Raw genomic sequence first — 25905 nt, forward strand, 5'->3', positions numbered from 1 at the left:
AAGGAAGAAGCACCTGGGTCGTGTGATTGAGGCCAGATCTCCAGCACATTTGCAAAAAGCTGTTTCCAGGCATCCCTTCCCAACAATCAGAGTCAATTTTTAGCGTTTAACCATTTTTACCTTGTGAAAGAAACAAATCTATCTGGAAGCGCTTGGCTTGAATTATTTCCGTGGATCTTTCTCTCTGGAGGGAAAATGGAAATTGTGACTGACAACAGGGGGTTGTTCACGTGAAGCAGGCCTTTCACTGTGAGGAAAAAGAAGGTGCCCTCTTTTCCATAGGGTACCCCAGAGGGCATTTCTCTGCCCTTTGATCAGTTAAGAAATCGCAACAGATGTGGAATATTGTGAGACCTTGAAAAGTCTTTGGGGAGGGGGCTACCAAGTCTCAAGGAGGTAGACACCTAGACCAGCAGGAGCCCATCCAGTGACTCAGTCAGTGAGAACCATGTCCCGGTTTAACCACAGGTGAAAGGGATCTGTTTTCTGCCATAGGAACCATGATGGAGCAGACTGCTGCTAGGGTTGTGGTCACCACGGGGGTCCATATGGGCTTCCCGAAATGAATATGGCTAGGTTAGAGGGGTTCTGGAAAGCCTGTTTTATTTATTTTCTGCCAGTCTTTGTGACACTTTGGCTCATGAGAGCTGTGAAGAAGTTATTCTTTCCTTTACTGGCCCACTATAGACGCTAGGATAGTCAGGTGGGACATAGTATGACATGTTGTGAATCCCTAGTACATAATTCAGCCTGACTTTTCATGGGACTTGGCTGAAATCATTATCCAGTAGGGCATTTAGAAAATAACTCAGGAATTATAGACATAGATATGCCTCTGCTCATTATAATATTTTTTTTGCCAGAAAAATAAGGGATAGATTCTCTGTTAATTTTTTTTAAATTTTTATTGTTGGTTGTTCAAAACATTACATAGTTCTTGATATATCATATTTCACATTTTGATTCAAGTGGGTTATGAACTCCCATTTTTACCCCGTATACAGATTGCAGAATCACATCGGTTACACATCCACTGGTTTACATATTGCCATACTAGTGGCTGTTGTATTCTGCTGCCTTTCCTATCCTCTACTATCCCCCCTCCCCTCCCCTCCCCTCCCCTCTTCTCTCTCTACCCCATCTACTGTAATTCATTTCTCCCCCATTTCTCCCCTTAATAAAAAAAAAAGTGGTGTGCATGGTGGTGCATGCTTGTAATCCTAGCTGCTCAGGAAGCTGGAGCAGGTGGATTGCAAATGTGAGACTAGCATCAGCAACTTGGTGAAATCCTGTCTCAACATGAAAAATAAAAAGGATTGGGGAGGTACTAAGTGGTTAGAGTACTTGCCCTGCATATGCAAGGTCCTGGCTTCAATCCCCAGTACTGAAAAAAATCATAAAATCATATAAAAATGATATATAAATATTATAAAAGAAAATCTAAGCAATACAAAAAAGCATTGAACTTTAATAGTAGAGTGGACTTTGTTGGTGGATTGCATTTCATTGTAGAAAAATTATTTGAAATATGGTATATTTTGCTAACTAAGATCCAAAGCCTTATTTTTTTAAAGATTTTGGAATGACTAATGAAAACATTTTAATGACTGATTATAGACAACTTTGCCATGTTTAACCCTAACATTGCATGTGTAAATCACTTTTGTAGGATAGGATGAAAAGAGATTTTCCTTCTTATAGATATACAAGAAATATAATAACTAACATTATTATGTGATTCCCCCCATCGCCACCATTTCTTAGCAGCTTGTTGAAAAAGAGTATGTTTGTTCCAAACTCCAAACTCTTCTAAACATTTAGAGGATTCTTGACAAAGTTTTGAATTGTGTTTTAGTTTGCACTTTGGTTAAATAACCTTTTTCTCCCTTAAACTTGAAGCTCTTGATCTTCACAAATTAGGAGTGGGACCTTGACCAAATTATTTAACTTCCCTAAGTCTGTGTTTCTGTAAAATGGAGCTAATGATAACACTTTTAGGTTGTGTTGAGGGGTAAATGAGATAATGTGTATAAAACTTTTGGTATGGTGTCAGGTATATTCCAAGTACTAACAAGTGTTAACTATTAGAAAGGCCATGGGTATGTGTGTGTGTGTGTGTGTGTCTGTCTGTCTCACTAAGTTGCCCAGGTTGGCCTCAAACTTGTGATTCTCCTGCCTCAGACTTCTAAGGAGCTGGGATTACAGGCTCATGGCAATACACCTAGCTAGAAAGGCTTTTTTGATGGGTACAAGGATGATGTTTGACTGATATGTTAGGGAGCCAGATTTGGTACATTTTCTTAATATCCATGCACTACAATGAGCTATAAAGCCTTAACTAAAAACATCAGAAATACAACCAGCAGCATAGGTTTTTTTTTAAATTTCCATTTTCTTTCACAGATTTTATTTATTATTATTATTTATTTACCCTAATTTGTTATATATGAAGACAGAATGCAATTCATTTCATATTACATATAGAGCACAATTTTTCAAATCACCCATTTTGCACAAAGTATTTTCACACCATTTGTGTCTTCATTCATGTACTTAGGGTAATCTATATCATTCCACTGTCATTCCTATCCCCTTTCACCCTTTTTTCCCCTCCCTCCCCTTTCCTGAATCTAAAGTTCCTCCATTCCTACCATGCTTCCCTCCCATTGCCATTATGAGTCATCATCCTCATATCAAAGAAAACATTCAGCCTTTGTTTTTTGGGGATTGGCTTGCTTCACTTAGCATTATATTCTCCAACTTCATCCATTTACCTCAAATACCATGATTTTATTCTCTTTCAATGCTGAGTAGTGTTCCATTGTGTATATATACCAAAATACCAAAATTTCCCTATCCATTCATCTACTGAAGGGCATCTAAGTTGGTTCCAAAATTTAGCTATTGTGAATTGTGCTGCTATAATCATTGATATGGCTGAGTCCCTGTGATATGCTGTTTTTAAGTCCTTTGAGTAGTGGGATACTAGGTCAAATGGTGGTTCTATTCCAAGTTTTCCAAAGAATCTCCATACTGCTTTCCAGATTGGCTGCACCAATTTGCAGCCCCACCAGCAATATTTGAGTGTGCCTTTTCCCCCACATCCTCGCCACACTTATTATTGTTTGTATTCTTGATAGCTGCCATTATGACTGGAGTGAGATGAAATCTTGGAGTAGTTTTGATTTGCATTTCTTTAATTGCTAGAGATGTTGAACATTTTTTCATATGTTTTTTGATTGATTGTATATTCTCTTCCAAGAAGTATCTGTTTAGTTTCCTGGCCCATTTATTGATTGGGTTATTTGTTTTTTTCTTTTTGGTATTAAGGTTTTTGAGTGCTTTATATATCCTAAAGATTAGTGCTCTATCTGATGTGCTTGTGATAAAGATTTGCTCCCATTCTGTAGGCTTTCTATTCACCTCAAGGATTGTTTCTTTTTCTGAGAAGAAGTTTTTGAGTTTGAATCCATCCCATTTATTGATCTTGGTTTTAATTCTTGTGCTATAGGAGTCTTATTAAGTAAGTTGGGGCCTATTCTGACATGATAGAGATTTGGGTCTACTTTTTTTTTCTATTAGGTGCAAGGTCTCTGGTTTAATTCCTAGGTCCTTGATCTACTTTGAGTTGAGGTTTGTGCATGGTAAGAGATAGAGGTTTAATTTTATTTTGTTACATGTGGATTTCCAATTTTCCCAGCACCATTTATTGAAGAGTCTATCTTTTCTCCAATGTATGTTTTTGGTGCCTTTGTCAAATATAAGATAACTGTAGTTATGTGGGTTAGACTCTGTGTCCTCTATTCTGTACCATTGGTCTACAGATCTGTTTTGAAGCCAATACCATGCTGTTTAGTTACTATTGCTCTGTAGTATAGTTTAAGATCTAGAATAGTAATGCTACCAGCTTCACTCTTTTTGCTAAGGATTACTTTGGCTATTCTGGGTCTCTTATTTTTCCAGATGAATTTTATGATTGCTTTTTCTATTTCTATAAGGAATGCCATTGGGAATTTTGATTGGGATTGCGTTGAATCTATATAGTGCTTTTAGTAGTATGGTCATTTTGACAATATTAATTCTGCCTTTCCAAGAACAAGGTAGATCTTTCCATCTTCTAAGGTCTTCTTTAATTTCTTCTTTAGCGTGTTGTAGTTTTCATTGTAGAGATCTTTATCTCTTTTGTTAAGTTTATTCCCAAGTATTTTAGTTTTTTTTTTTTTTGAGACTATTGTAAATGGGGTGGTTTTCCTAGTTTCCCTTTCAGTAGATTTGTCACTGATGTACAGAAATGCCTTTGATTTATGGATGTTGATTTTATATCAAGCTACTTTGCTGAATTCATTTATTAGTTCTAGGAGATTTCTGGTGGAATGTTTTGGTTCTTCTAGTTATAGAGTCATGTCCTCTGCAAATAGTAATAATTTGAGTTCTTCTTTTCCTCTGTATCCCTTTAATTTCTTTAGTCTGTCTGATTGATCTGGCTAGAGGCTCAAGAACTATGTTAAATAGAAGTGATTAGAGAGGGCATCCCTGTCTTGTTCCAGTTTTTAGAGGGAATGCTTTCAATTTTTCTCCATTTAGAATTATTTTGGCCTGAGGATTAGCATAGATAGCCTTTACAATGTTGAGGTATGTTCCTGTTATCCCAAGTTTTTCTAGCATTTTGTACATGAAGGGATGCTGTATTTTATTAATATAACATATAAAAATCATATGATTTTTATATGTTATATTGGTGTTCTCATTTACCTCTAAGAATTTTTTAATCTCCTCCTTGATGTCTTTTACAACCCATTGTTCATTCAGTAGCATATTATTTAATCTCCAGGTGTTGGAGTAGCTTTTATTTTTTATTTTATCATTGATTTCTAATTTCATTCCTTTGTGGTCTGATAGAATGCAGGGTAGTATGTTATACCACAAAACAAATACTAAAGATTTGTTTTGTGGTATAACATATGGTTTGTTTTAGAGAAGGATGCATGTGCTGCTGAGAAGAAACTATATTCACTCATTGATGGATAATATACTCTATATATGTCAGTTAAGTCTAAGTTATTGATTGTATTATTGAGTTCTGTAGTTTCTTTGTTTAGCTTTTGTTGAGAAGATCTATTTAGTGGTGAGGAGGTGTGTTAAATCACCCAGAATTATTGTGTTGTGATCTATTTGACTCTTAAACTTGAGAAGAGTCTGATGAATGTAGATGCTCCATTGTTTGGGCATATATGTTTGTAACTGTTATGTTTTGTTGATGTTGTTCCCTTAAGCAGTATGAAGTATCCATCTTTATCCCTTTTGATTAACTTTGGCTTGAAGTCTACTTTATTTGATATGAGGATAGAAACCTCTGCTTGCTTATGTAGACCATGTGAATGATGTATTTTATCCCAACCTTTCACCTTCAGTCTGTGAGTGTTCTTTCCTATGAGATGAATCTCTTGAGTCTTTTTTTAAAATCCAATCTATCAGCTTATGTCTTTTGATTGGTGAGTTTAAGCCATTAACATTTAGGGTTATTATTGAGATATGACTTGCATTACTGGTCATTTTTGTTTATTTTTGGTGTTTAGATTGACTTGGTTTCTCTTTTGGTTGGATTTTCTTTTATTGTAGTTCTTCCCTTTGCAGATTTTTATTGTTGTTTTTCATTTTCTCCTTGTGGAATATTTTGCCAAGAATATTCTGTAGTTCAGGCTTTCTTGCTGTAAATTCTTTTAGCTTTTGTTTATCATGAAAGGTTTTTATTTTGTCATCTAATTTGAAGCTTAATTTTGTTGGATATGATTCTTGGTTGGCATCCATTATCTTTTAGAGCTTGGTATATGTTGTTCCAGGATCTCCTACCTTTGAGAGTCTGGGTTTCAAAATCTGCTAAGATCCGAATTGGTCTTCCCTTATAGGTAATCTGATTTTTGTCTTGTGGCCTTCAAAATTCTATCCTTATTCTGTATGCTAGGCATTTTCATTATAATGTGTCTTGGTATAGATCTGTTGTAATTTTATACATTTGATATCCCATAGGCCTCTTATATTTGATTTTCCAATTCATTTATGCTTGGGAAATTTTCTGATATTATTTCATTGAAGAGATTGTGCATTCCTTTGGTTAGAATCTCTGAACATTCCTCTATCCCAATAAATTTTAAATTTGATCTTTTGATGGGGTTGCCTACGTATCCCATAATTCTTGGATATTCTGTTCATGGTTTCTTACCATCTTCACTGTGAGGTCAACTTTATTTTCAAGATTGTATATTTTGTCTTCGTTGTCTGAGGTTCTGGTTTCCAAGTGGTCTAGTCTGTTGGTGATGTTATCTATTGAGTTTTTTAATTGGCTTATTGTTTCTTTCATTTCAAGGATTTCTGTTTAGTTTTTTTGTTTGTTTGTTTGTTTTTCAGTATCTCTATCTCTTTCTTGAAGTAATCTCTTGCAACCTATATTTGATCTCTTATCTCTTTGTTGGTTTGATTCATGGTTGCCTGAATTTGTTCTCTTATGTCTGTTGGAGTGATTGATTTTTGCCTATATCTGGTCACTTAGGTTGTTCTTTAATACCCAAATCATTTTAGTTATGTATATTCTGAACTCCTTCTCTGACATTTCACTTACTGAACTCACTATCTATGGATTCTCTTGTTGTAGTGTCTTGGTTTGGGGCACTTTCCTCCCTTGTTTTTTCATGGTGTCTGTGTGACTTCCTCTCTTGCAGTGTAGATATGAAGTATTACAGCTTCTGCCCTATTGTCTTATAGTGTCCCTATAGGTTACCAATACCTCACTTTTAAGGAAGAGATCAATATTACAGCACTCAGTGTACCCAACATATAGCTATATATCAGTTAGCTTCTATTTTTACATTTACAGTTTTGTCACTATAATTGGAAATGATGAGTTCAGTTACCTTCAACCATATAGTCAATAGATTTGCGTAATGGTTTACAGTTTCTGATGGTGGAAGTGGGGACTGGAGGGTTGGCTGAAATGTTTATGAGGTAGGATGTGAGAATATAGAGATATGAGATTATATGACTAGTGAGACGAAATCATAGGAAGTTGGCTGTTAGTAGGAGAAACAAAAGGTATGCAACCCCATTAAATCAAAGATTCCCTGTTACCTCAGCAACAGGACAACTGTTAGCACCCCTAGTAGAGAAACCTCTGGCGCAGCCAGGCCACGGGGACCTTGGTGACATCTTACCAGGTCCTTATTTTTGTCCCATGATAGAAGAGGTGATATCCCAGTTTCATGGTGGTGGCAGCCTCAGGCTTATGTGTATCTTGATGTTGTGTTGTGGAGACATGCTTTGGTCAATAAGAAACCCCAGCGTGGGTTAGCTCTGCCTCTAGAACTCTGGGCCTCGGTGGTGTGAGGCAAGCATGCTCTACCTCCTCAGCAGCATAGTTTATGAGTTTCCTTGTTGGTTATTCTTCTAGGAAGGATTTACAAGAGTTTACTCTTTGGAATGAATTCATTTTAGTACAAATATGAAGTAAGCTATAAGACTCTAGGAATTCCTGTCCACCCACCCAACCAAGGGAGAGCTTTTCAGAGCACAGCTTCTGATTATGTTTTTCTTTTTTCAGTGGCTCCTTTTCCTGCAGAATAAAATCTAAATGCCTAGCATTTAGTAATGTTTGCAATCTACCCTTAATCTTCCTTTCTTCCTCTGCTCCCACAATTTAAAAAAAAGGTTTTATTTTGTGTGTGTGATACTGAATATTAAATCTAGGGATACTCTACCACTAAGCTACATCCCCAACCTTTCATATTTTTTATTTTGCAACAGGGTCTCACTAAATTGCCCAGGCTGAACTTGAACTTGTAACCTTCCTGCCTCAGCCCCTGGAGTCAATGGGATTACAGGTCCTAGTGTATACTACCATGCCTGGCTCATGCATGAATCTTTATGACTTGCTCACCTTTCTACCCAAAGAGATTCTATCTATCCTTCAAGACCCAACATAAATGAGACCTCCTCTAGGAAGGCTTCCCAGATACCACCAGTCAGTATTAGTAATTCTCACCTCTGTTTTTCCTAGACCTAAGTTCAATGAGTGATTTTTGCCTTTATACTCTTCTGATAGCCCTGTAAAATAAGGAGATCCAAATTTTTTTTTATATCACTTCAACAACATCAACTGTCTCTGCTACAAAAATAATTAGGACCCTTGTTATTCCTGACCCCAAGGAGCTCATGTCCTTGTAAATGCCCCCCAATGGGTGGTAGGGACCATGGTAGAGAGGCATGCATGGGAACCAGAGGCAGGGCCCACTGTGTTGGGGGAATGTGTGGTCAACACTGTTTATTTACCTTCATCTCTAGCACTCATGTTATCCTTCCTCAGCCTCTGTCCCTCACTGACCAGATTGTTTCCCTCTTTGGCTAGTCAGTTGCAGGGCTGGGACATATTATGATGGAGCACAAGAACGCTGCATTTTATGTCCAAATGGAACCTTCCAAAATGAGGAAGGACAGATCATTTGTCAACCATGCCCAAGACCAGAAAATCTTGGGTCCTTAAAGACCCCAGAAGCTTGGAATGTGTCTGAATGTGGAGGTAAGGATGCTGTCTGTCTCTTCTTATTCCTCCAGTCTCCTTTCTTCCTCTGCTCCCACAATTTTTAAAAAAAAGGGGGGGGGGTTTGTGTGTGTGTGATACTGAATATTAAATCTAGGGATACTCTACCACTAAGCTAGATACTTAGTCTAGATAATGTCATTATCTAGACTAAGGCACAGTGGCATCTCAAGGATTTTAGATGATGAACACTGGACCTTAGGCTTCCTATGAGTAAGGACTATGTTGGGTTGGTTTGGTTCTCCAGTGCTTGGGTCAGAACCTGATGCTGTGCCAATGCTCACATGAGCAAGTGAATGAAGATGGCATAGAATACACTGGTAGAAAAGTGTCAATGTTGCAATTGTTTGCTTTATTCACGCTAAATACATGTACCTGAGACCCAAGTAGTTCCAGTTCATAAGGAATGTTTGAAAGTGTTCAAGTGGAGAGGACTTTATTCCAGCTTTGATCTCAAATTCAAAGCTTTTTTAAAAAAATTTTGTTGTTATTGATGTACTTTTATTTTATTTCTGTATTTATATGCTGTGCTGTGAGTCTAACCCATTGCCTCACACAAGCTAGGCAAGGGCTAAGCTACAACCCCAGCACTCAGAGTTTTTTTATTTAAAAAAAAATATATCTTTCTGGTTGTTTTGTTAAAACTGGAAGCTCCTTTCTGAAAAGTTTTAAGTCATTTCTTACAAAATGTTAACTTTGAAGCCAAGCTTGGTTAGGTTCTGTGATCTACTTTCCCATTTATTTTATTATTAAACATCTTCCTTTTGTTAAATGGGAGGAGGGCTGGCTATATGGACCTGTGCAGGCTCCAGTGGAAGATGTGATCTGGATGGTGGTTTCTAACTGATAGACCCAGCAGAGTGCAGGGGCCCTGTAATGACTTGTGGTTTTCCATCCAGTTACAGCATTAGTTCTCATCAAACTCAACTACAGGGATGTTTCTTTTCTTTTTTTCTTTTCCTTCTTTCTTTCTTTTGATACTGGGGATTTAATTCAGGGGCACTCAACCACTGAGCCACATCCCCAACCCTAGTTTGTATTTTATTTGAGACAGGGTCTCACAGAGTTGCCTAGTGCCTCATTGTTGCAGAGGCTGGATTTGAACTCGTGATCCTCCTATCTCAGCTTCCTGAGGTGCTGGGATTTTAAACGTGTGCCACCACTCCTCGCTACAGGGATGTTTCTGAGTTAAACATCAGATCCTTTAATTGAGTGTATGATCCCTCCCATATCTTTGATTTGTTGTGAAACTTCAGAACTAATTGCAAGGGTGAAAGAGGCAGCTTCTGGACATCAGGTCATCCTTGTATGTGACCTTATTAAGATATATTTATAAGCTGGGCATGGTGGTGCATGCCTGTAATCCCAGCATCCCAGGAGGCTGAAGCAGGAGGATCACAAATTCAAAGCCAGCCTCAGCAACTTAGTGAGGCCCTAAGCAACTTAGCAAGACCTTATCTCAAAATTAAACATAGAAAAGGCTGGGGATGTTGCTGAATGGTTAAGCACTGACTTAAATCCCTGGTACCAAAAGAAAAAAGACACATATAGCAATAAGAAAAGTATTATTAATAATAATAATAAAAGTATTATTAATAATAATATTAATAATAGCTAACATTTATTGAATGCTTACCATTGCTAAGCATTATGCTAAATATATAATATGAATTATTCATGAGATGGTCCTATCACAGCGATTCTTTGAGTCACTGTGTCACTTCACACAGCCAAGAAGTGGAGGATTTGGAGTCAGGATCGAGGTCTGACAGCATCCAGACTCTTCCCTTGGTTGTGCATTTATTTATTTATTTATTTATTTATTTATTTATTTATTTATTTACTTGCTTACTTACTTTTTGGTGCTGGAGATTGAACCCAGGGCCTTGTGCATGCAAGGCAAGCACTCTGCCAACTGAGCTATATCCCAAGCCCTGGGGTTCTAGAGAAGGGATAGGACCTGTACTGGGGTAGGGTATTGTGCATTTTTAAAATGCTATAATATCTACAATTTATGGTTTAAAAAAACCATTAAAATTAACAGAGGAGAAGTGATTAAGAATACAAGAGACAGCAGATTTTTATAGCATCTTGCCAATGACAAACTTATTCCTAAGAAACATGTTCTTTAGGATTTTTTGTTGTTGTTGTTGTTGTTAATGACTGTGTTTCTTGTCCTAACCTTGGGGGAAAAAAAGAGAAATCATTGCTTAAAGTAAATGCCCTTGGATCCCTCTGTCCATGTGGACTGGATAGTTTGGATTTAGTTGACTCATTGAGGTAGGAAAGGACACACCTCAATGCAAGGAAATGTAACTTTGTAAATATAATTGGTAAGCAGGAGATTCTTTGAGTCACTGTGTCCCTAAGATGTAATCCACTGGATGAGGGTATAGTATTTCTGGGTCCAATTGCCATATTGATTCCAGAGTAAAGATATCTCCCTCTCTTTCCCTCTTTCTCTGGTGACTCCTGCTTGGGGTCCCTGGGCAGTGTGTAGGCCTAAGTCTGAGACATGCTCAGTCCTTTCCTGTATTTTAGAAGCAGCTGCTGTTTGACTCTTGGTTTCCATCTTGTTGTGCAGCCCTGAGCATAAACACCAGGCACTCACCAGTCACCTCCTTGGGGTGGCAGGGCAGGGCTGACCCTGCTTCTCTCACTAAGGTAGGCGCTGAGGTCAGCACAGGGTAACAGGCCTGACCAGAGTCAGATCTTATAGAAGAGAGGTGGGAATGGCCTGCCTAGGAGCTTTCCTTATCTAGGGCCATTGGTCCCCCCAGGTCTGTGCCAACCTGGAGAATATTCTGCAGATGGCTTTAAACCTTGCCAGCTCTGTGCCCTGGGCACATTCCAGCCTGAAGCTGGCCGAACTTCTTGCTTCCCCTGTGGAGGAGGGCTCCCCACCAAACATCTGGGAGCAACTTCCTTCCAGGACTGTGAAACCAGAGGTGAGTACTTGCTTTCCCCTAGAATTGAATTTCCTTTTTAAGTACCCTGGGAGTCTGGTGAAGGTTCCATTGAACCCAGCCCAGGGGTTCCCCGTGAGGTGCTTAGTAACCAAGGGTTCAGTCCCTGTGCAGGAAGTGCTAGAACTCCCTGGATGGGGTCTCTCCACAGCCATCTTGGCTTCTTGGGACAGGGATGACCAGGGATGGATCAGAGAGACATGAGCAGGTTTTGAACATGGGCTCCCTTGGTTCCATCCTCCAGCCCTCTTCCACCTCAGTGCCCTGGCCTAGAGCTCCCCTACCCCAGAACAGGTCCTATCCCTTCTCCAGAACCCCACTTCCACTGTCTCTTCCCAGGGGACCAAGCCTCAGCCCAGCCTCAGTCTATATCCTTGAAACCCACAACCATTGTGCCTGAAGATGTCAGCTGCCACTGGTACCTGACTGCAAGAGCCACACACTCTCTGAAGACATGCACAGCTTGCTCCTTCATGTTTTCTCAGTGTCACGAGTCCCACCCAAACCCACTGTTTGAGTGTTCATTAGCCCCAGATTGATAGGAAAGCACTTCTTCATTTGGGCATAAAAACTTATTTCACAAACTTTGAAACCTTTCATGTTGCATTAATAAAAATACAGTCTTCTTGTTTTGATTTTCTTCACCCTCGTCCTCACAGTTCAGTGTTCACCTGGACATTTCTACAACACCACCACTCACCGATGTATTCGCTGCCCAGCGGGGACATACCAGCCCGAATTTGGAAAAAATAACTGTATTTCTTGTCCAGGAAACACTACAACGGACTTTGATGGCTCCACAAACATTACCCAATGTAAAAGTAGGTCTCTCTCTAAGGCTTCTGTGGTCCTGATCAAGAGGGAAAGTGTCTGGGTCCAGCCTTAGAGGAGGGTGGGGTAAAGTGGCCAGGGTTCCCAGGTTCATTCAGAACCTTGTCTGTTTTTAGCCCAGCTCACAGCTATGCAGATAAGTGCTGAGGGAAGGCGGGACTACAGTCTCCTCAGCTGTTAAAATGGAGATAATAGCTTTGACCTGGAGATACTCTCCTTGTTTTTGTATGTGAGGTGCTGGAGATTGAACCCTGACCCTTGTGCATGCTAAGCACACACTCTGCCACTAAGCTCCACCATGGCCCCTACTTACCTCTGCTGACCCTGGATGCTTCCCCAGGCACACTCACAGCTGGATTTGCCCTGATTCCCCCCAACCCAGGGCATAGTTTCAGTGGGTCCTGCCCAGCATGCACTGTTCAAGGGCTTGTTATGTGCCAGGCATCCTGCTGAATGAATCAGCTGGGCCAGCCCTGCCAGGAGCCAGGCTTCCTCTGTGTGTCTGCAGAGGAAGGAGCGACCCACTAGTCTGGAGAGATGAGGCAAGGTCTCTGGAGGGTATGGAAGGCTCTGATGGAGATAGTGGACAGAGCAGGAAAGAGCATCTTACTGAAGAGCCGCTGAGGAGAAGCACAGACCCAGGAAAGTGAAAGGCCTCTGGAAAGAGACCCCTGGGCCTGAGCACAGAAGAGTTGGCACACCAAGTGTGCCTAGCTAAGGAGCTTAACTTGTATTTCACAGCAATGAGGGGGCAGACATTTAAGGACTTGCTGCGTCAGGTTTTCCTCCTCCCTACCTTAATCATTACATAAAATTCTCTAGTAAAGGCCAAAAGTTAAGCTCAACTAATGTTGTATCTTTTTTTTAATATATTTTTTTAGTTGTAGGTGGACACATACTTTTGTTTTATTTTTATGTGATGCTGAGGATTAAACCCAGTGCCTCATATGTGCCAGGAGAGCGCTCTACCACTGAGCTACAGCCCCAGCCCCCTAGTGTTGTATCTTTAAGATAGCAATTGAGGGGAGCAAGGAGGACTCCCCAAAATAGAGTAATTTGGGATGGAGAAGGGCAGTGAAACATTTGAATTTTGGGGGTACCGAGGATTGAACTCAGCCACCAGAGCCACATCCCCAGCCCTATTTTGTATTTTATTTAGAGACAGGGTCTCACTGAGTTGTTTAGCTCCTCACTTTTGCTGAGATTGGCTTTGAACTCACTATCCTCCCATCTCAGCCTCCCAAATCACTGGGATTACAAGTGTGCACCACCCCACCCAGCTGAAGTTCTTTTAACATCTTTATAAGCAGCCATCAAGGTTCCTCTTAAATACCTGCTGCCACAGGAAGCTCACTCTCTTTCATGATCTTCTAGCCTATTTTGTAAATGAGACTTTGGCAAAGTTCACAGAGTTAGGAAATTCCTCCTTATACCAACATAACTTTTTCCTTATCTTCCCACTCCCTGGCCTTTGTTGGCCCTTAGGACCATGTGACACAGTCCCTCAGGTAGCCCTTCAAGCCTGAAGGCTGTGTTTTTCCTAATAATGACAACTCTCTATTATAATTAGAGAAGAACGTAATCCCTTCTCTCTCTCTCTCTCTCTCTCTCTCTCTCTCTCTCTCTCTCTCTCTCTCTCTCCCTCCCTCCCTCCCTCCCTCCCTCCCTCCCTCCCTCTCCCCCCACACACACACCCTTAGTACTGGAGATTGAACTACTGAGCTATATCCATAGCCCTTTTTATTTTTATTTTGACTCAGGGTTTTTCTACGTTACTGAGAACCTTACTAAGTGGCTGAGTCGGGCTTTGAACTTGTGATCCTCCTGCCAAAGCCTCCCAAGTCACTGGAATTACAGATGTGTGCCACTGTGCTCAGCTCCCTTCAGTATTGCTCAGATTTACCTGGCAATAGTAAACACTAACCTCTTTGAGGGCAAAGACTAGATCCCTCTCAGTCTTGAACTCCCAGAGCTTTGGGTGACATGTGTTGGACAGTGGGGATTTGGTGAATAAAGACAAGGGTGGGGGGAGGGTGTGCCTGTGCACATTAGTTAGCTCTTCCTACTTAGAAATAAAATGTGGTTGTAACCAGAAAGAAAAGTGAAGAAATCTGTTTTATCTTCATCAATGGCCTCAGTCAAACGTTCTCTATTGAGCAATGAGCTCTGTTCTCCCTACTTGGACAGACGTAGAAGTTCTATTCCATGGGTTCCCCCTGACACTTGGACTTCTAAGCATATATTCAAAGATAAACTTGTTCTTTTGTTCATTAACAGCTGACCTTAGCATCTTTAGGCTAATGGGAAAATGGCACCACTCCAAGGTGTGGCCCCTTTGTGAGAGTTCACAATGACTCCCAAAGGGGGCCCTAAGTCTTATTCCCAAGATGATGCCATCTCTGTGCCCCTTCCTCCATATGGTAGGGATGTGGCAGTTCTCAAGCCAGGCTAGCAGGGGCCGTGAGAGATGACTGTGTCGAGCCCTTATAACTCATGGCATTTCCTTTTCCAGACAGAAGATGTGGCGGGGAGCTGGGAGATTTCACAGGATACATTGAATCCCCAAACTATCCAGGCAATTACCCAGCCAACACCGAGTGTACCTGGACCATCAACCCACCTCCCAAGCGCCGCATCTTAATTGTGGTCCCTGAGATCTTCCTACCCATAGAGGACGACTGTGGAGACTACCTGGTGATGCGGAAAACCTGTGCGTCTCACCCTCTGCTTCCCTCCCTTCCTAAGGCCAGCTGGGAAGCCTGAGGACCTGCTCCCCGGGCTTTAAATGTGAGGAGAAGGCTAGACTGTCACCCCCGTATTAGAACAGAGATGGGGTGTAAGTTTATAGAGTTGCCAAGGAATGACACATAGACTAAGGGCTGGAGATGTATCTCCTTCATAGGGCACTTACCTAGCATGTGCTAGGCCCTGGGTTTAATCCCCAGTGCCAAATTAATACTATTAATAATCAATTTGACTAAAACCATACATCAAGGCCTTTTACTGAACCCCAGAGGCAGGGACCCTGCAGGTCATTCTTCCCTTCTGTACTCAATGGGATTTTTGGACCCTCTCCTCTGGGACATGGAGAGGAAATGAGGCATGTGCACTGCTGGCTCCAGATACTGCCCCACGCTGGATAGCAATTCCTGACTTGGGGAGGGACCAAGGCATGATGCCAGAGGGGCCCCTCCCTCTATCCTGACTCATGACCCAAGATCCATAAGGGATGCCACCATCAACACAGCTTAGCAGTGGGCTTAATTCCAAATCTGAGTGGGCTTAATTCCAAATCCACCTCTTATTGGTACTGTGATCTGGGCACTGCCATCTCCGTAATGATTAAAGTGGGGAAATGATAACTGCTATCTCACAGGGTTATTAGATGGACTAAATTTGTTAAGCACTTAAGAAAAATAATGGCAAGCCAGGCACAGTACTATATACCAGTATTCCTTTCTACTCAGGAGGCTCATGTGAGGGGATTGCTTGAGCCCAGGAGTTCAAGACCAGCCTTGGCAACATAGTGAGACCTCATCTCAAAAAAAAATAAAACCCAAAACAAAAACAAAAACAAAATCAATAGAATAATAATAGCACATTGAGCTACTATATAAATATTTCCTTATTCTTATTAATGGTTACAATGTCTGATGTCAGGCGAAGATTTGAATCCCAACCTTATCACAGACGGGCTCTGTGGCTCTAGGTGCGTACTTATCTCTCTGTAAAAGAGTTAACAATTGTACCCACTTTTTGTGGTTTGCAGAGGATTAAATGAGAGAAAGTCCCTAAAATGGGTATTATCACACTTCTGGGTCTTGAGAAGCATGCATCAAATGGGGGTGAGTGATATTAGATAATGGCAGCTGGGCTCTGAAATTCAAGGGCCCTCTCCCCACCTCTGCAGTGTGCCCAGCCACAGGCAGCTCAAGCCTAACCTTCCCTGGAGGCTATTCTATTCCCAGTGCTTTACTGTTAGGATGAGTCAGCTAGACCTAAAGGGCTCTTCAATGTACCTTGTTTTATGGTTTGAGTGTTTGAAAAGATGAGGATTCATTGTCTGCCCACTCAGTGACATCTTAAATGACACCCTCTGCAATTTCACTCTGCAGCATCGTCCAATTCAGTGACAACCTATGAAACCTGCCAGACCTACGAACGCCCCATTGCCTTCACCTCCAGGTCAAAGAAGCTGTGGATTCAATTTAAGTCCAATGAAGGGAACAGTGCCAGAGGGTTTCAGGTCCCATATGTGACGTATGACGGTAAGCACCGTGAAGCTCGGACAGTAGCACATGGCAGAGGCGGCTCTAGTTTGAACAGAACCAATTTCTGAGCCAGCTGGTAGATTGCTGACAAGCACACATGCTCAGAAAGGCAGCCATGGTGAGGGGAAAGAACATCGCTGACTCACAAGTGCCACATTTTAAGCGGGCATTTGGGGACACTGACTACAGGGATGAAAAGATGGTTTAGAAGATCAGCGTAGTGGATCATGGGCATTGAAGTTAGGCAGCCCGGCTATTATCTCATCTGTGATTTTGTGTACCATCTCCAAGCCTTCCTTTTTTCTTTCTTCCTCCTCCTCCTCGTCCTCTTCCTCTTCCTCCTCCTTTTTTTGTTGCTAGGCTTTGAATTGAGTTCACATGCATGTTAAACCCACACTGTACCACTGAGCTACACTCCTAGTCAAGTCTCATTTTCTTAATGTTTGATGAGGATAATCATTAGATTTAATGTGAGAGTTCCTAAAGGACTTGGTGCAGTACCTGGCACACAGTAATTGCTCAATAAATACTTCTTATGATTATAGCATTTATTGTACAGAATCCTGAAGGAGGAAAAAAGGCCTGAATTCTGGTTCTGGCTCTGCCACTGACTTTCTTTGTGACTGTGCAAGTCAGAGGATGCCTCTAGTTTCATTTTCTTCATTTTCAATGAAGGAGTGGTCCTCCTGAGCCCTGGGGCCCAACTCTCTGAGTAGGTTGATGAACATTTATGGAGCATAAAATGAATTATAACTTGTCCTAGAGGGCTTCATAGTCTAGAAGAGAAAAGTCATCTGTCCATTCATGAACATATTCATGCATCTACCCAACAGATATTTAATGAGCCTCTGCTAGGCTAGGAATTGGGCCAAGTACTGGAGACAATCTGGTTAGTGATATGAACACAAAACTGTATATATTGTCATAGATGCTTTAACAGGGCATATACACAGCACTATGAGCACAGAAGGGGCGGCAGTTATTTTGCATGGATTTTTGGAAGGAACAGAATACAGTCTGAACAGATTTGGGTCATAATAAAATATAGGGGGCATAAATGGGGAGGAAGAATATTCAGGAAGAAGGAAAGGCCAGAGGATGGCACGTGTAGGGTCTGATTTGACCAGTGAGTGGGGAGCATGGGGCTTAACAGTGAAAGGAGGTGAGGTGGGAAGGGCCTCGAGGGCCAAGTTGAGGAGAGTAGACTTAATCTTATAGGGAGCCATTGGAAGTTTTTAGGCAAAATGCAAAAACTAGATGTTTAGAAAAAATAGCATTCTCTGTCTCTCTTAAAAACACTTCACATAATTTATTTCCAACATGTGACAACAGCTAAGATCATTATTCCTGTCCTGCAGTTGCCTAAAATAATGTCAAACACCCAAGACAAGGGCTTTTAGTGTCTGACTCCTGGAGCAGACACAAATGCGTCCCATATGCCTCTGCTGAATGAGACAGAGAGCTAGTCATCCACCTGGAAGCAGCTAATGGGCAACCTGTCCTGTGGGAATTAGGAAGGAAGCAGAGCAGACGCAGGGGCTCCAGAATACATGTCGCCAAGGCTCACACAGTTTAGTGTAGCTGTTCTCATCTCTGCCTTGGTGACATAGAAAATATCTTGATTTTTTTTTTATTAAGAAAAAGAGTTGTAGCTTGAGCCAGGGCAAGTTATACATAGTCCTGGATAGGCCCATGACCAGGCATGTATCATAGCAGTAAAACTGCCACTTTGTCCCTCCAGAAGCCCCTCAGGTCCTTATTCAGGTTTATATTTTAAAACTTGTATTTTTGTATCTGATTTCAAAGCCCAAAAGACTAGAAATCACAGTCAGAAGGTGTGGTTGGGGCTCCTGACTGCCACAGAAGGGAGAGGATTACAGTCCTGGCAAACAAATACTGAGCATTCTTGAGCACTAATATGTCCTGAGGCACCTTTTAATGGTACAGTCCTCATAGTCACTCCCTACATGACACATTTGTTTCTGGTTTTACAGATGAGGCCATTCAGGCTTAGACATTTAAGCAACTGGCTTAAGGTCATAGTATGACAAAGACACAGAGCTGGGATTTACCTTTGTCTTTGGGACTCCAGAGCCTGGGTTCCCACTTGCAATGCTTCTCTGCTTTTCCTAAGGCCTGGAGCAAGGAAGGAGACACACTAGCTCTTAGAAGCAGAGGACATTTTTTTTTTTTTCTAAACAGCAGTTTAGAAGCATTTGGTGCAGTGGCAAACTGCTGTCTAGAATATTACAACCATCTACATTCCTAGGGGTCAACTCCCATCAAGGACAGGAGCCACTCCTCTGAGGTAGAGACATTGCAGCAAGGGGATTCAAGATTTAAAATTAAAAAAATAATAATAAAATAAAACTTGTACACTTGCTCATATTCAATATTCACTAACATAAAAGGAGAATGATACCACATTAGTAGAGTAGCAATGACATTGTACAGGCACCAAATTAGTAATTATATATAATATAGTGTTAATTTCCACTCACCATCTCTTGACTGAAAGGAACTTTTCAAGAGCTCCTCCCGCACAATTTCAATGATGTTCTCATAATTCGTGTGGCTTTGTAGCACATGATATGCATACAAAGAGGCATTTTTAATGTCTGGGATTTGGAAAAGATTGTGCTTTGCATATGCTTGATTTGAATTATGACTGTGGGAAAGAGACTAGACTGTAAAGGGGGAGGGCTTCATTTAGAGAAGGATTATCATGTGCACTGCATTTAATGTATATCAGGACAAAAAATTATCAGTGAAAAAATGAACAGTGCTTTCTTCCTCTCTGGCCAGCTGAATTCTTTACGCTCAGCCCCAGTCAAATAAAGGAAAGATGAGTTTTGCTTATTTGATAAGAAGCTTGATTGTTTAATGCTAAACAAGGACAGAGGGAAGGGAGGTAGAGAGGGAAAGAAAAGCCCGGATGAGCTCCCCATGGAGTGCACACAAACGGAGAAGAGCAGAGCACCAAAGACTGAGCCCTGGAACCCTCCTGCAATAAAAGGCCAAGGAAAGGAGTGAGCAGCCAGTGAGGTAGGAGGAAAACCAAACAGCAAAGTATTCTGGAAGCCAAGAGAAGAATTTGATCAAGGTGGAGGGTGTGACCAGCAAGTCACATGCTACTGATATGTCAAAGGTTGAAGGTCATTGCTGATCTCAACCAGCAGTTTTGGAGGAGTGATGGGGGACCAAAGATGACTGGACTGGGTTTAGGAGAAGAAGAGAATTGGGTACTGTGAGTGTTGACCATTCTTTTGAGGAGTTTTTCAGCAAAAAGAAGCAGAGAAGTGGGGTGGAAGCTGGAGGGAGAAATAAAGTCGAGGGAGGGATTTTTTAAAGATCTGAGACATAACTGCCAGTTTGTATGCTGATAAGAAAGATCAGTAGAGGATTTTTATCATGTAGGAAAGAAATCAGAGAATTACTGCCACAGATGCTCTTGATTTAGTGAGGGAAGATGGCACTGGAATGCCAAGTGGAGGGATGGGCCTCAAGTGGACACAAAGAGGGCTCATCTGAGAGAAGAGAGGACAGGGAGACAGGGGCAGAGGTCTGTGGCCAGTGGAAGTGATAGAAATCTGCATGGGTGTTCTCTGATGATTATCTTTTCAGTGTCAGTGTGGAAAGTGTTCTGAGATAGCCACAGAAGGGACTGAGATAGCCACAGAAGGGACGTTTCTCAGAACCTTATCAAAAATGAAAGAGCACATTTGGAGATAACTAAACCATAAGAATACAAAACATGTCCTTTATTCCAACAGAAGACTACCAAGAACTCATTGAAGATATTGTTCGAGATGGCAGGCTCTACGCATCTGAGAACCACCAGGAAATACTTAAGGTGAGTACTTGTCTCTAGTGGACATGGTGTTTTTCACAGAAATCCCCAAGTACAGTCTTGAAGTCTTTCCTGCTCCACTCTGTCGTCACCTCTCAGACTCGGAGACTGCCCTTGACCAATGCTCAGTTTCATAACTTCCCCAGTCATGATTTTTTTTAATTTATTTTTTTGGTGTAGATGGACACAACACAATGCCTTTATTTTTATGTAGTTCTGAGGATCGAACCCAGGTCCCTCCCGTGCTAGGTGAGCACTCTACCGCTGAGCCACAATCCCAGCCCCAAGATAGACATGATTTTTTTAAAGAACAGGCTTCTATTTTCAGTGTTTTCAAGTGAAGTTGTATTTTTCAATTTGGAAATTTGTAAAGGGACAGTTTTGAGGAAGACTCGCTTATAAATCCAAGACAGTGGTATATAGTATATATAGTGGAATTAATATATATATTAATTCCAAATAGTGGGGAACCTTTTTCTCCATATTTGTCCTTCATAAAGTCTACCAAATTTTACTTATATTACTTATAAATAATTAGCAACAAACACTTGCTATATCACCAACTGTGTAAGTATCCCCCAGCTCCCCATTTTACATTTCATCTAGCTGAGAAAAAAATCAGGGTTTTTTTGTATATTAAATATTCTTTATAAAAATAATACATACTTATTAGAGATAATTATAAAAAATGAAAACTGGAAAGATAAAAATCGGAAGAAACAATTTTCACAAAGTGTTTTTTAGTTAATCAAGCTACTGCTTAATACTGGGTCATTATAGTTTTGTTGGCAAAATGTCAGGATGTTTGACATTTGGCCCAGTAACAAAAATTCTGTTCTCTTTAGGATAAGAAACTGATCAAGGCTCTGTTTGATGTCCTGGCCCACCCCCAGAACTATTTCAAGTATACAGCCCAGGAGTCCCGAGAGATGTTTCCAAGATCTTTCATCCGATTGCTACGTTCCAAAGTTTCCAGGTTTTTGAGGCCTTACAAATGAGTGCCCACATGCCACAAATGTTCGGCTGTGGGCTTGGTGGGATGGAGCCGTCTGTCTGCCTTCCACACAGTTCGGATATTGCTGTCTCCAGTATCAGTGACTCATTAGAGTTAAATTTTTATAGATAATACAGATATTTTGGTAAACTGCACTTGAATTTTCTTTCCCAACATTGTGGAATGGCTTTGAGTAGCACCGACTTCTCACTGCGATGGGAAGTATGACCAGATGTCTCAGGTCCTGCAAGGGCTGGCTGAGCTAGACTTCAGTCAGTGCAGGTGAGACTCACCCCACTTGGGTCTCTCTCCTCCTCTGGAGTCTGTAGTAGTGAAAGGACACCACAGAAGGGCTGCTCTGTCTGAAACATCAGCTTTCTCCAGCCTGGGGCTCCCTAAGGCAGCCCTCCGAGCCCCTGTGCAGGTTCTGAGCAGGAAAAACAGGCAAGGAGGGAGGGAGGGCGCCATCCACCCACTCTGAGACCTGAAAGGACTCTGTTTTCCACAGCCTTCTCCAGCCTGTGTGAGATAAGTTTGATCTCAGGAGCTTGAGTTCTAAGCTGTGATCGTTTTTTTTTTTTTAAATACTGAAAGCCAAAAGAATTAGAAATAAACCTAAGCCCTTCTGGAGAATTAATAGTGTATACATGTTGCCAGCTCCCCTCTCCTACCCTGCAGCAAATGCACACAGCTGGTTTTAGCACCTTTCTTTGTGCCCTCAGACATGGCTGAGCACCCAATTAGGGCTTAGAGAGTTTGGGTGGATGCAGTCTCCTTGGTGGATGAGAATTCACCATCATCAAAAGGAGATTTCACCAACCCTGGTCAGTATAGCCAAGGGTCTTCTTTCCACCACGAGGCTTCCTCCCAGCAGGCACCTGAGGACCACGTGGGATATGGGGCCCAGCCTGTCACTTGTGCCTTCTGTCCTTACTCTCCAAGGGCAGATTGGATTCTGCTCTGGGCAGTACTGTTCAGGATGTGCTCATTCTCTGATGGTAGCAGCACTACTGGGAGCAGCTACACACTGGCCTCTGCATGTTTAATAGTATCACGTTTTTAAACATTTAAATCCCAAGCCAGAGTATCATTACAATGGGTAAAAAAGAATCTTGTCGGATAAGCTGCCATTTCCTAACTGAAGAACTGAGTACACAGCCATAGTGTTTTGTTATTTCAGTGATAACTCTATACACAATTTTCTACACCAAAGTTCTAAAAACTGTGTAACAAGTTTTTCTTGAAGAAAACAAAGATGATTTCATTATTATTGAACATATTTTTTACCCCCATGTTGTTTTTTAAAAACCATTATAACATTGTTTTCTTTAGCCCTAATGAAGCTTCTTTATTTGAATGGGTCCTAAATCCCCACTCTCAGATTTCTCTTTAAAAATTTGAACATCTTCATTAAAAAAAAAAATTATTAAAACAAGCACTTGCAATTTGTTTAACTGGAGCTTGGCCTATATTTCTGAGCCTAACTATAAGATGAGAAGTTAATGTAAATAACCTGAGTTGTGATGAGACCGGTGAGGAGATAAGATGGGCTGATCTGTGTCATCCTGTCCAAGCATGTTAGTAACTTTGTGCTCATGCAAGTGTGATTCTCTATTGTCAATTCCACAAGAAATCTGGGGGTGGGTATGCTCTGGGGGTTGGAAGGAGAATGCATAAACCTGGTTGCCGTGGAACATCCTCCAGGAACAGCCTCATGCACCAGAGCTGTGCTCCTGGGACAAGCATGAGCCCCTGGGCTCTTCTGAAGCTTTCTCTCTAGACCTATCAATCATCCTAAGAGACACACCCTGTTGGAAGGCTGGCTGACTGTGGCTGCTGTTGCTCTCTACTAACTGAAGAAATATTTATCGAACATCCCCTCTGTGTCAGGTACTGTTCTAGGCCCTAGGGAAGCACTGTGATAAGAACTAGAGTCCCTGCACTTGTGGAGCTTACATTTTAGAGGGAAGAGACAGACAACAAACAACAAAAAAACAATCTGCTGAGTGGTTAATGCAATGTTGAAAATTGAAACAGGTTAATGTAATAGACGGCTGTGTTTGTGGTCTGAAAATGGCTTCTATGGGGAAATGGCACTTCAACTGAACACTACTTAGCAGGGAGGAATGAGCCTTGGGAAAATAGGGGAAGAGCATGCCTAATAGAGGGGCACCAAGTGCAGAGGCTGGGCACAGATGAGGCTGTGTGTCTGTCACAGTCTGGTGAGAAGGCCAAGATAAGGCTCAAGAACTGCACAGGGGCCAGATCACACTGGGCTGTGGCATCTGGAAGGAGTGGTTTGGGTGTAATTCTAAACAGATTGTGAAGTTTCAAAGAGGATTAAGCAAAGAAGTGAGTTGATCTGTATGTTTTTAAAGGTAGTAGCACTGACTCCCGTATGGACGGATTTTAGGAAGCAAGTATAGAGGCAGAGAGTAGATAAGAAGCTATCACCAGAGACTCACCCCAGCAAAAGGTGAGGGTCTGATTTAGACTGATGGTAGTGGAAATAAAAAAAGTAGAATTCTGGGCTCTATGACTGTTTTGCTGATAGAATATGGCAGAAGCAGCACTTCCAGTTTCCAGGCCTAGGACTTAAGACACTAGCAGTTTCTACTTCAATCCCTTGGGACATTTACATTTGGAACTCAGTCACTATGCTTCAAGGAAGCCTTAACAGCCTGTGGAGAGAAACTTTGTCCCCATCCCTGCAGGCCAGGCAACAGCCAGCTAAGCTTGCCAGCAGCTTGAATGAGTCATCTTGGAAATGGACTCAGCCCCCAAGCGGAGCTGCCCTAGCTGATGCTTTTTGAGCAGTCTTTGTGGAACCACACACAGAAATTACAGATTTGTGAACAAAACTAATGACTATCACTGCTTTAAGTTACTAGGTCGGGGTTGATTTCTTATGCAGTAATAGGACATTTGGGAAATGGGAAGAGATTGAGAGTTCTGTTTTGATCATTCTAAGTTCAAGGTACCTATTAACTGTCCAAGTAGAGAGTTCAAATAGGCAAGAGGTTATAAGAGGCCCCAGGAGAGCTCAGGTCTGGAATAAAAAATTTAATGTCATAGAATAAAGGAAACATATGAGATTTTCCCTAAATTAAGATTAAAAATACAGTTGTGTTTCCCCCTAATCCCTTTCCCTAGTCAACTACAATCCTGAAATATTAAATAGAGAATTCCAGAAGTAATTCATAAGTTTGGAATAAATTTTATTACAATATATTGGTATAGTTGTTCTACTTTATTATTAGGTATTATTGTTACTATGCTTAATTTACAAAGTATACTTTATCATAAGTATGCATGTATAGGAACGAACAGAGTATATATAGGGTTAGGTAATATCTACAGTCTCGGGTATCTGCAGAACATCTTGAAACATGTCCCCCAAGGATAAGTGGGGATTACTGTGTGTAGATGAAAAAGAGGAGCTCTGAATTCTGGGAGGAATCCCCCAGGTGGACATAGGGACCAGAACTTTGAGGAGCTGCTTATCAAGTAAACAGAAAGAAGCCAAAGCTGAGCTTCCACCTTCCCTCCAAGTCGGCAAGTTCTGTGGGTATACTCCAAGTGGGGGCAGAATCTATCCAAGTCCTTCCTTCCAGCTGTGGATACTGTTCTTTAGCCATTTACTGAAGTGCTGCATCCATGGATTTGGCAACATTTCCCTTGAGTTTCCAATGCTAATGAAAGAGTGTTTGCCTTTTCACACTAACAGATGATTATCTTCACTTTGGAAAATTGCTTCCTCTGAATCATCCTCTGGGCTGTTAATTGCGTCTGTAGGCACTCACTGGATTTAGGTTTGCAGGTGATTTAAAAATGTCATGTGGTAACTTGGGAAAGTTGGTGGCTGCGCAGCACAAAGCAAAGACTCACTTGCCCTCAGCAGACCTTTGCAGGAAGATGTATCAAGGCTGTTCCCTGCTGCTGAATGCAGCTGCTGGTGGACCTGTACACTGGGAAACCCAGGGATCCCATGCTAGACCCAGCTGCAATCTCTGAACCCACAGGAAATGCCTTTTACTAAGGCTGTCTGCATCTCTTCTTCCTTCTTCACAGCAGAATGGGTTCTGAGAGCATTACCCAAGTCTACACATTTTTAGCCAGCATTCGAGAGGCAAATGGTTCAGCTGAGGCCTGAGAAAAGTGGTTCCTTATTAAGTGGAGGGAGCAGCCTGGTCCACCAGCAGGGCAGGTCATCAGCTATCTTAAAGCCAGACCCTGGGAGAAGCCGGGGAGGGGGCCCATCCACAGGAAATTAGAGGCCTTGATGGGACTTTCTTTCTGTGACCACCTCCCACTCCAGAAGCTCATGAGTCCAGCAGAGGGTGACCTAATATTTGTGGTACACTGCCTCCTTCTTCTCAGGGCAGTCTTTATCAGCCTGCAAGAGA

General features: G+C 41.6%; 1 protein-coding gene across 4 annotated transcripts in view; it reads left to right on the top strand.

The window, feature by feature from the left end:
• The window catches only part of Scube2 (signal peptide, CUB domain and EGF like domain containing 2), a 74340-nt gene extending 52686 nt beyond the window's left edge, over positions 1 to 21654 (top strand). For 3 of the 4 annotated variants that reach the window (XM_078046521.1, XM_078046522.1, XM_078046524.1), the window contains 7 exons: positions 8396 to 8566; positions 11368 to 11535; positions 12213 to 12374; positions 14897 to 15094; positions 16500 to 16652; positions 20429 to 20508; positions 21351 to 21654. In XM_078046521.1, coding sequence (XP_077902647.1) covers positions 8396 to 8566; positions 11368 to 11535; positions 12213 to 12374; positions 14897 to 15094; positions 16500 to 16652; positions 20429 to 20508; positions 21351 to 21503 — 1085 coding nt within the window. In that variant the 3' untranslated portion in view covers positions 21504 to 21654. Of the gene's footprint in view, positions 1 to 8395; positions 8567 to 11367; positions 11536 to 12212; positions 12375 to 14896; positions 15172 to 16499; positions 16653 to 20428; positions 20509 to 21350 lie in introns of those variants that run through there. The other variant, XM_078046523.1, reaches the window with a different exon arrangement.
• Positions 21655 to 25905: the final 4251 nt, after the last annotated feature.

This window comes from Ictidomys tridecemlineatus, chromosome 4, assembly GCF_052094955.1.
Source record: "Ictidomys tridecemlineatus isolate mIctTri1 chromosome 4, mIctTri1.hap1, whole genome shotgun sequence".
Taxonomy (NCBI): Eukaryota; Metazoa; Chordata; class Mammalia; order Rodentia; family Sciuridae; genus Ictidomys; species Ictidomys tridecemlineatus.